This window comes from Rhopalosiphum maidis, chromosome 1 (genome assembly GCF_003676215.2).
Source record: "Rhopalosiphum maidis isolate BTI-1 chromosome 1, ASM367621v3, whole genome shotgun sequence".
In the NCBI taxonomy this organism is placed as follows: domain Eukaryota; kingdom Metazoa; phylum Arthropoda; class Insecta; order Hemiptera; family Aphididae; genus Rhopalosiphum; species Rhopalosiphum maidis.
In genome coordinates this window covers 17,763,041-17,775,261 of record NC_040877.1, presented here as the reverse complement: position 1 = coordinate 17,775,261, position 12,221 = coordinate 17,763,041, and the positions used below count along the sequence as shown (strand labels likewise).

General features: G+C 28.5%; 1 protein-coding gene across 1 annotated transcript in view; it reads left to right on the top strand.

Moving 5' to 3' along the window:
• Nucleotides 1–12,221, top strand: part of LOC113549584 (roundabout homolog 2) — a 156,678-nt gene that overhangs the window by 58,031 nt on the left and 86,426 nt on the right. Inside the window, exon 2 of the mRNA XM_026950963.1 lies at nucleotides 1,841–2,182. Within this exon, the coding sequence (XP_026806764.1) occupies nucleotides 1,841–2,182 (342 nt within the window). The remainder of the gene's footprint in view (nucleotides 1–1,840; nucleotides 2,183–12,221) is intronic.

Here is a 12,221-nt window from a genome sequence, read left to right as displayed (position 1 = left end):
CTTTTGAAAATTACATCTCTGCTTTTGATGACCTTGTTACGCTTATCAAATCCGATTGATACATTCGCGACGTTGGTTATAAAGCTCGTATAAGTTAATTTAATTTATTTATATAGAATATTAAATAATATATTATTATAGTTTATTACTTAATTTATGCCTGTTTACTATATAGCATGCTCGTTTTTAATAATACATTTTCAGAGATCAAAAACGTATTTGTGCAACTGTATACATTGCAAATTATCATAACCATACCTTTCACAACTATTCAATATAAAAATAGCTATGTTCATAACCAGTTGAAACTAAACGAATCTGGTTCTAATAAGTGACGTCAACATTATATTTTAATATTCAATATTTAAGTTACGATCGGTTTTTATTTTTCGAGGGAATAAATTCGTTACAGTAGCAGCTGTTACCGCCGTTCTGAACTTTACTACAGGCTGGATATATCAAACGTTTTGAACTTTCGAATATAATATAATGTAGGTATATCTGAATAAGTACACCAGTGAGTCTACAGCGACCGGCAATATTCGCAACGATGTTTTCTCGAGTGGTAAATATGCGGTTTGCAATATCAAAGTGTATTTAATGTGACTGCAAATATGTAATATATGTTATACTATAGATTTCTGATGATTCGTGCACATGATTAGCCTAGCCGATTACTAAGCGGTTGAGTATATCTCTATATAATATATGCCTGCGGCTTCTTTAGTCGTTTTCCTCTTCAGATGTGTTTGTTATAATATAATGTTCAGAATTCGATTTTAGTTAACCGATTATTGATTTTATTATAGGTTTACCTATCTAAATGTATTTTTTATTTACATTTTCAGCATAATAACGAAAATAAAATAAATATTATATTCAGTCAATATATTCAAATATTTCGATATCTAAAATTTAAATATGTGATTATAAAAATATTCTATATAAAATCATACTTACTGTGTTTATTAATCACTAATATATTATAGGCCCTTATATTTACTAAGAGACTTTTATTTTATTAACATTATTTTTTTCATGGAAAAAAACAGAATTTAATTTTCTAACTATCTAGGAATATATTAAACAATAAACGTATGTTATAATGTGCCGAGTATGATGGTATCGGATGAAGGCCTATTGCGAAATTTACAACCTATGTATGTGCTCGCTGTGGTTTTTAATAGTTCCTATTAATTACAGTATAATATTCCTCTCGAGTTACCAGGGCATTATATCTTAACGGCTCGTATATCGTATTATTGCTCATCGCTAGATGTTCTCGAGTGGCTTTGTTGCAGATATTATACTTTTATCGCTATTGGAATTAATTAATTAAATACCCAAACCGGCCAAACTGTATACTTATAAACCTATAGTTTACTTGGCAACAAGATGGATTAAATCTAAAATTAGCTGAAAGAACAATATGGCACAGTATTGCTTACAAAAATAATATTATAAACTTTTTGCACGAGTTAAGTAATTTCTCAATTTACCGATAATTCTTCAACAACAATTTTTTTAAATGTTAGTAGTCGACAAACAATGTATTAAAAATAATGGTATTTAGTGTAATATCATTATACATAGATACATTTTATTATCAATTGAAATATTTATTGTAAATTAGAGTTAAAAACTCCAATAATTTCACAAATTAAACCTTGAAAAATACTTGCACAGTTACATTTTTATTTAAGTGTGTTTTAGTATAACTTTAACATACGTTCTTAATTTTATCATTATTTTTTTAATATTCCCGTTTAATTGTATTTGTTTAAGATATGATGTATATAATATAAGTTAAATTTTAATATGGATTTGTTTGCTTTTTTAGGACAATATAGAAAACCTAGAATCACCGAGCATCCTACGGATATAACTGTACCGAAAAATGAGCCGATCACTTTGGGGTGTAAGGCTGAAGGCCGACCAGAGCCGACAATCGAATGGTATAAAGACGGCGAATTGTTAAAAATCCCACCAAATGGTGTGGCGGCTGGTGGAGGTGGTGATAATGGAGCTAGGTCTTCGCAGAAAGTGATCCTATCAGACGGTTCTTTATTTTTCTTGCGAGTGGCGCACAATAAAAAGGAACAAGACAGTGGCGTTTATTGGTGTGTTGCTAAAAACGTAGCTGGTATAGAAGTAAGCCGAAACGCAACTCTTCAAGTAGCAGGTAATTTTATATGTAATTTATTTTTATTTCATAGAAAAAAACGGCTAGTGTAAGCCATGAGAAAGTGTATGACGAAAAAAACGTTTACTCTCAATATACTATATTATATTAATTAATTTAACGAACAATTTTATGTTTAGGCGCAACTCACGTTATAATAGGTGTTAAAAATGCGAACACGCCCGATACTAATACCGTGCATATAAACATTATATAATTATGTTCATAATATTACATACCATATAAATTATCATAGAACATATGGCTTATTCGTTCTTGCTATAATATATTTTTACTCATTATAAATAATTATAAATATGAGGTTTTTATAAAATTTTAAAGTTTAAAAAAAGAATAGTATGAATTTGATAACCCATATATTGAGTAATATAAATACTTAATTTATGAGGTAATTTATTTTTAATTTTGATTAATACGTGTTAGATATTACAATCATTATTATTAAATCGTTAAATCATTTTTTTTAATTGGAATAATAGCTATTGTTAAAAAAAAAAGATAAAAATGAATTATGTTGCATCCACAATCATATATATATATATATATGAAAGTATAATTTGATTTATCTAAAATTAAAATTTGTTGAATTTTTTTTGGTAGGTAAAAAACAATTTTTATGTTATAAAAATAAAATAAAAATTGTAGTTGCTATTATAAAATTTTTGACTTCATGTTATATCATTGCTTCAACATAGTAAAATAGATTACGGAAGTATCTAGTATCATATAATTAAATACAACTTAAGTTTTGTTTTCGTAAATCGTATACTTCGTGGGAAGTGTATAAATTAAACGAGATTTATAACATAAATATGGCAAGTCTGTACGAACGTTGGTCTTAATTTCGTTGGATATGTCTTTTTTATGACTTTATGTCTTTTATTTACACGCGCTCCCGGATTTTTATGAACGAGTCACCCTTTGTGGACGCAACTCCTTTCCACTCTTTTTACGACACAAACTTTTTGCTCCCCTTTTCCTTTCGCTTAGTGAAATTCGCTTTTTACAGTCCAAAAGACAGCCGCCTGTAGCATACATAAAGGCGACCTCAGTTGAACCTACCAATACCAGAATGCTAAACTTTTTGTGACTTGTAGATTTTATGTGAAGGAGAACATGTCACTATAATATATTTGTTGTCTAAAGAAAATAATATTTTTTAGAAAAACAGTAGTTATTAAAAAAAAAAAACTTTTACTATAATTTTGAAATCACTTTTTAAAATGATTTGGTGCGTCATTTCAAAAATAGAATTTGTTGTTTTTTAATTTTAGAAAGTGCTAACGGGAAATGCTATTTCATAATGTATTGTTTATATACTTGCAAATATTTTAACGGATTAAAATATAAAAATTGTTTTCAATAAATAAAATAATTTTTACTTTTTATGTTTATCAACTACACGTACCTTAACTGTACCTTAGGTATTCAATATTATTGAGAATAAAGATCGTATCTTATATGACTGCTTGCCTAAAATGATCCTGTCTTTAGAATTTATTTATTTAAAAACACTTAATACGTGTCATTACATAATTGTATGAACTATATAATTTTAAAATAATGAAACTTAAACAATACTGAATTAGTTTAATTAATACAATATATCCGTGATAGTATAAGCAAGATTAAAATTCAATAATGACCAATCTCAATGTGTTTCTTTTTTCGTTTATATTTAAATAATGGTCGGGGGGAGGGAGGTATACAAAAATAATTCTAGATGTTAGATCCATAGTCTTACGTTTTCAAATAACGGGTAATTCGTTGAAAGTTTAAGTGAATCATCAAAGTATTATATTCACTTATAGTAGAACTATATAAAACGATATTTAAACAATACGTTGGGGATAAAACTTATATACACGCACTATAATAAACAGAGTTTTCGCGTAATACGCGTACATATAATTATACATATAATCGTATTTGACTTTGTACCCATCGTTCATTGATTGGCATGCACGACATGTCCACCGTGAGTACGAGTTACTATGTCCCTTTCGTAAGGGAGGGCCCGCGGTTGGTTGAGGGAACAGTGGTTGAACATGACGTCCATTATCCTATGTGCACGTTAAAATCACCAATTCATCGTTAATTCGATCGACAGACAGATCTATCAAATCCAATTATGCGTATACGACATTAATTCGTGGGTTATACATACATAACTAGTACCTAATATACATACCTATAATATATATATATTTCCATGTGTCACTTTGTGCGATTCGCGATTAGTCTATGAGTTCAAGCTGCAAGTTTTTCCCGCGCTCGCATAGCGAAATACGTTTCACCCCCTCAGTGTTCAGCTAATTTATTTTCCAATGATCTCAGCTCCCTAGAAAATATCTAATTAAGGCTGCTGTAGTCTTCCCCTTTGTTGCACGTTTATGCTATCCTTTATGTGGTACTATGTGTATTCCTCAATCGTGTTCAAAGTGGAAAAAAAAATAATATAGGACGCTTATCTCTCTAACCCCGTTGCCAGGTGAGAAAGAAAAAAAAGAAAGAAAGAGAGAGAGGGAGAATGCATGTAGTAGATGATTAATGATGTATCAGTAAGAAAAGATGGTTTCAATTATTTTGTGATTTTTCCCCGTTTTTCTCAATTCTGTGAAAATTTCTCGGGAAATTGATTTTTTTCGGACACATGTTTGATATATGAGAGATACACATACATTATAATGGTTTGTGGTATTGTGAAGTGTCATAACCAATTTTTCAATTTATTTTTTCTAAAAATAACGTTAAGAATTTAATCAATTCTGATTTCATAGTTTTTAAACTTAAACATGTTAAATAAAAATGAATAGTGTGTTAAAGAATAATAATCTATAAATAATAATAATATATTAAGCTTATTTTATAAGAATTGTTTTAAAATAAATACAATTTAATTTAGTAAAATAAAATAAATAAATTCAAAAAATATTTTTGAATTTTTGTTAAACTGTGTAAAATAATTTGTTCTTAATTTTAAATTATTATATACATTTTTAAAATGAAGAAATTCATTTTATAACTTATTTGTAATATTTGATGTTTAATTAAATTAAAATAGCTAAAGTGCATTCGTGTATAAATAAAATCTTCTAAAGTTGCATTGGAATTCTATTCACAAAAAAAATATGCTTTATTATTAATATAAGTATTAATAAAAAAGTATACATGATTCAATGACTTTAAATTTTTAAATAAACTAAAATAAAGTATTCACTTATATAGTTAGATTTGAATACATAATATTAGGTAAAAAAATTAAATAAAACAGTTTATACTTGCGATGTAATTTTGTATTTTATACATTTATACAATATAAATATTTAATTAGTTTTGAAATTTATCCAATATTATTTTCCCTTCAAAGGCGTTTTATGAGACAATCTTAATTAAGTATAAATTTTAGGTTTTACTATTTTAATTATATTTTAAACTTGTAGTTTGCTTGATATTAAATCTCATTTATCAAGTATTATGAGTCGTGAGTATGTTTATATCATACAAAAATTTCTATTAAATACTAAAATATTGTGTAAAATAATTTATAATTAAATTTTATTTTTATACCGTAAAATACGACGGGGGAATGTTAGTAATGCAAAATAAATTTATCTCTTAGAGTTTGTTTCTTGTTAGTTTTTGATGCCCTGAATAATTACAACAGTTATGTACGTATATATAAGGAGGGGATCCGTTTCAGAGTATGATATGATCGCCCTTCCGGAAAACAAAAAGGGGAAAATGAGAACGATTCAAGCATATATATACGGACATAATATACCTGTCTGACCGACAGGTCAATTGAAGTACTGCCATCTTCATTAAAGCTATCAACCTGGAAACAAAAATAATTTAATTCGTTTAATTTTCAGTTGTGTACTTGTAGTTATTGTATTTATATTTTTTTATTTACAAAAAAATGGCATTTAATATAATATTATTGTTGATTTTAATATGTTTCGATAAAAATGTAAATAACAGCTAGTATATTATAGTTATATTAGTTTCAATGTTAGTCATATTATGAGATATTCAATCGCAGATTCGTTATATACCTATTTACAATGCTGACAAATATGTATTTCTAGTCACTATATACACTCGAACATATATAGATTAAGAAAATATAAATACTTATTTTTATTTTTATTTAAACAATTGACGTTTCTTTGTAGTAACATAACTCGTTTGGTATGACTGGTATGCATACTATTCCATTAAGAAATATTCATCGGTCCTTCCCTGCTGTTTGTGGCATACGTACGTCTGTATTATTATATTAAAAGAGAAACGGAGTAATGGATGGTGTATATCGTGTGTGCATACACGTGCAGTGAAGTGGGTATCACCACTTTTGACGGCAAAATCTGCGAGGGAAAGAGAAAGAGAGAGAGAATGAGAGTGAGCGCTCTAGCTATGGGGATGTTGCTGGGTACCTGCCGCGGAAAGCTTTGTGGGGGAAGTTTTCCGGTTGCCCGGGCAACTGGCTCCCTCTTTTTGTTACAGCATATATATAGCTTCGTAGCCTTTGCTACCTTGTGCATTAATTGAACTTGAACCTCGCATACACAATCTTTGTGAGTTGATGTTTTCACGCCAAACGGTTTTTGATGATAGCTATAAATAAAACAACAAAAAAACCTTTTGTTCTGTCTATAGAAACGTTTATAAAAGTCATTGTTTTCATATTTTATTGTAAAATAAATATCATTGCTTTGATATAATTTAAATCCAAAATCAGTAAATCATACTTATTGGTTTGTTTTTGAAAAAATATACTGTAATTAAAAAAGTTTTTAAATATTAACTACCTACTATTATCAATATTATAGTACCTATCATTATTATTAAAATAGCTGCTTGCTTGTATTATAATTATTATAAATATTAAGTAATTTAATGCTTTTGGTTATTTTTACTATTTATTAATATTAATAAATTGGTTTTTTTGTAATTTAAAATAAAACAAATCCACAAAATTTTTATTATATAGGTTTTCTAAAATTTATAATATTTCTTTAATCATTGCGTATTTTAAATTATGAAAAAATTAAGTTAGTGTTTTCGATTATTGTAGTTTTTATCGTTATTTTATGAACTAATGGGTATTTGTTGTGTCGAAATAGACAAACACAATACTATAATAAATAAATTATGCATAGACCTAAGAAAGTTTGGATATATTTCAACAATAAATAGAAGTGATTACAGCCGACACCACCTACCTAGTTAGCACTTGAAATATGCGCATAATGATGTGATCTTGTAATAGTTACCTACGCTCGGTTATTAAAATATCGAACACTGACAAATGTTTGGTTCCTTCATCGTGTAGTGAACGTGCAGGTTTACCATGCACTCGGTTATCTGTTTAACATCGAATGTTTTTAAAGGACTCAAAGGTCAGATTAAAAAAATTGTTTTTCAATATTGTTAAACTCGTTGGACTTGTACCATTATTATAAAGTTGAAGTACGGGTATTATATTATTATTAGTATCCTTCTCGTTGTTTGAGCGTATCTAAACATTTATATATAGCATTATTATTATATATTGATTTACAGAGCGATTATTATTGTTTCACATCGCTATATATATATATAAACGTATACGTAAACCATCTCGAGGTGGACCCCATGCCACGGGGGAGCGTGGGATGGGGCACTGAGGTGGCTACTTATTTTGAGTAATTGCGTTTTTACGCCGGCGTTCAATTATTATCGGCTTGTACCGATAAATCATGTGTCTGATTCATTAGACCAGCAATAATTCAAATACTGTACCGCTGGCATTCCGAGTGTACTTAACATATAGATAGCCGCAGTAAGCAACACGTGGTGTTTGTATATATGTGTGAAAAGGTGTGTCTCATCTTTATATTATATATTTGTATGTCCAGCGTGGGCGATATAAAATAATAATATGTGCCCTAAAAGTCTCTGCGGCGACAAAGCCTGTTCCTTACGCCTTCTCGTATGTATCGGAAAACTATGCAGCTAGTTTAGAAATATATAACACGTGCTTGTGACAAATTCCGATTTGTGTTGACTTCTAAAATTGTTTTTTTTTTTCGAATATAGTTTTCATTGTATTTAAATCGTGTAATACCTACCTATATATATATATTGATATATTATAGTAGTGACGTCGTCGGTCGTGTGACATCTGCTGTAGGTTATATTTTCTTTTCGTGTATATTCGGCATTAGGAATCAGCTGGTTCGTAGCGACAGCTGCACTCTTCGTTTCGAATAACGACATATTATATTCGATTCAAATGATTCACTGCGCCGAAAAAAATTGATCTCTCGTTGTCATCGCTATCGCGTGTGTTCTCTATAATAGCAAGTATAACAGCGGGGAATATTATCATCAGCGACGACTCTTCCACGCCAAAACACATTGTGTTAATCCGATAGTACAGCCGAAATTGAAAAAAAAAGTCTTTGACGAGAAATTAGATCGTATTTCTGCTAAACGGACCATGAACGAGAGGGTAACAAATTTAATCTGTGCCAGGCTTTTCGGGGCTGATAAACGAAATTCGGGTTGGTCCTTGACGGTGACATTTATGTGTTGTATAGACTCGAGGCGCGGTCCGTTGACCACGAACTTTTGTTCCTATTCGAATGCGTGTCTGATTGCGTCTATTTCTTTCTATATAGCTTTGACACCAAGACGAAGGATGGTTTCAAGTCCTCCAACCGCAGTTATATTATATAATATCTTATTATAATTGAGGATGTATGAATAAATCAAATGTTTAATCGGTTCTGACAACCCGCTCTTTTATCTACTTGTAAGTAAATAATAAATATACATAATATATGGATACAATTAGAAAAACAAAAATTTAAGTTTTTAAGTTTTTTTTTTAGACAACCATTTTGAGTTCATTACAATCGATTGTTCGGTCCCTAGGGTGACATGGTTACCGATCTAATTGCCATCTTTGTTGTATAGATTTGCCCCTACAATGATTCATTATAAATATCCGACGGGGGTGGCGTGAATAGGGGTTCCCAAAAAAAAAAAAAAATTAATAATAATAAGAAGAAAGAGCATAATACAAATTACTATCAGATAATGTGAAATCGTGATAATTTTGTTAATCCGGAACCCAGCCTAATGACTTGGAAAACGGATTTTGGATGGGTTTTTTATATGCCTTGGTTATATAATAACTTGAAAATGATTTTATTATTATTATTTATTTATTTCTATTTTTTTTTATTTTAAATGTTCTTTTAATGAGTACTTGTGAATTTAACCTAAAATTTGTTTATAATAACCGCTGTTCTTTTTTTCAGTCAATTCATTTTTTCTTGTATATTCTACTCAGATTTTTATTTTTAAACGTGAATTGTAGTAATTGATATTATATTATATATGTTGATAACCATTGACTGGTCATTGTACAGCAGCCCTCCTCTGACAACCGAACTAAATTGGTCACGTGTCCCAAAGTTATCTCGTGTTTGCTGATATAGTGTGGGGACTTGTTTTCTGTAGAGATTGATACGCTTGTTGTTTGACTTATTAGTTCGGTATAGACGCCAATGTTCACGGTTCAATTTAGTGTCGTGCTAAATGTTGCCGCTTTGTTCCTACCCCTCTCTTATTATGTCGAGACCGCTTTATTTATAATGGGCCAATAGTAAATTCAATAATTATACGACTGAAATATAATATCGGTGATTCCCGTAACCGGTCGAGTTTATACAAACTCAATAGTTATGTAAATCTCGATAGGGGTATATTTGGTCGTTTCAACTACCATGTTATCAACATATATTATACTGTAATAATATTATTATGTACGCAGTTTTTAAAATTAGGTCCATTTATAGTCACAGTCAACAGGACTTTACATGTTTATGTAATATTATTATTTTATAGTTCATTATGGTTTCGTAACCAAACTTTTGAATCGCATGTTTTTAATCAATTAAGTTTGTTGCATTGCAGTATATAACATTGTATACTACTACATATACCTACTTAAAATATAATTATATTCGTATTTCGTATGCCATAAATTAATCACATACATATTTACAACTTACTTATAACTACTTATTTGGCTTTAAAATAAAATATATATTTTCCTTCTCAATGTAATTGATTTAGATCCCGATAAAATGTGTATGATGATGTAAATATTTTAAAAGAAATCCTATTTGCTCATTTCTGTATACCTATCTTTAATTATTTATATAATAGTATAATACATAAAATATAATCTATTAGATTATTGAAATTGAATGTCTTTATTGGAACCATTATTTTTTTTTTATATATCCGTCATAATGTTGTCTATGAATGTTTAATACAGTTTGATTTCCCTCGTTTCTCGATTACTTTGTTCTAGTCATGCTATACTATACCAGTTCACACAATTAGGTTAAGTTTTCAAATAATGACATTCATTTATCGTTTATTTTAAATATATTTTTAAGCTATCGTATGTTTTGTTGCGTATAATAAAAACATATCATAAAAACCAACAACTATGGAGGTTATTGAGTTAAAAATTAACACAAACTTGCTAAAATTATCGTCTCATTACATTTCTTGTTAACATGTTTTGTGCGGAGGTTGTAATGGGCCTGAACAACTAAACCTAACTATACATAATAATGTGTATAAAAAAGAAAATTATCGTGGCGTGATTTATTTATTTAAATGGAATTTTACTTGGTTCGATTTTGTATTGTTGATTTATGGTATATAATAATAAATATTTTGTTTTTATTATTTCTCTGTGCTACAGCTAAATAATATATAGTGTTAGTGTATTTTAAATGTAAAAAAATAATCAAAATATAGAAATAATATTATTTTAGAACCTATAATAACAAATATCTCATAAAGTCATAACTCTAAGTTATTAAAAAAAATAAAAATTAACTAATTAAATTATATTACTGATATTTTATTGTAATTATTAAAAAAGATATTTTTTTTATGTTATTATTATTTTTAATCATTTAAGGTTTAGATTTTTTTTTTATAAATACATTGGTTACGTATTTCTTCTGTAAATAATATATTTATTTGTTACAAAATAGTTGTAACTATGGTTAATTATTTCTATTAAACTCTCTATGGATAATAAATACTTACATTACTTATATTTCCCAATATATTTTGACATATTAAAATAATTCTTATTATCTTCAATGTTAGAATATTCGTAGAATATGAACTTTCTATTGCCCTCGCTGTGTTATAAGTATTAACATATCTTACATGTTTCATATCAAAACTAAAAACATTTATTCACACATAACTTTTGGTGGTTATGTATGATTAATTAAATCTACTGTAAATCTTACTGTAAATTAATTAAGTCTTTAGTAAGTTATAAATGGTTGTTACTTAAACCACTAAGTTTTTTTTTTTTTTTTAATGAAATCTTTAAACACTTACTAGCTTCAATTTGTATACTTAGATCGCATATACTTTACGGTCCATTAATATATTTTACAAGTATAAACATTATATAAGTGAAAAATATTAATCGCTGCATTTTTCAGTGAAATTAATTCAGTAGGTATTAAATATAAAATACACTGACAGCATTTTTAGTTATTTCATTTGTCCTTTTTACATATTATATATATATGGAGTACCTATCTGATAAACGACCGTCAGGACGAATTTTCCTGTATTCATTAATCCAGGGAGCGGGTGCATGCCGAAATCCGGTAAAAACTTTATTTATCATTAGGTGTACCTATATAATATAGTGTTGGTACATTGTGTATTGTACCCATTTTGACGTAAAATAATTATTATTATTCGCCGTTTGAAAAACACCCCCGCGATAAGCCACTCGTGTAATCTGATACCGCAACTGCATTCAGCTTTGATAACTGTGCACACAATATGCATATTATAGTATTATATTTATGTATGTGTGTGATAGTGTTCTGCAACTGTAGATATTTCCTGTTGAGAGTTGTATTACGCGCACGCGATCACAGTCGTTTTATCTCTCGTGTAGTTTTAA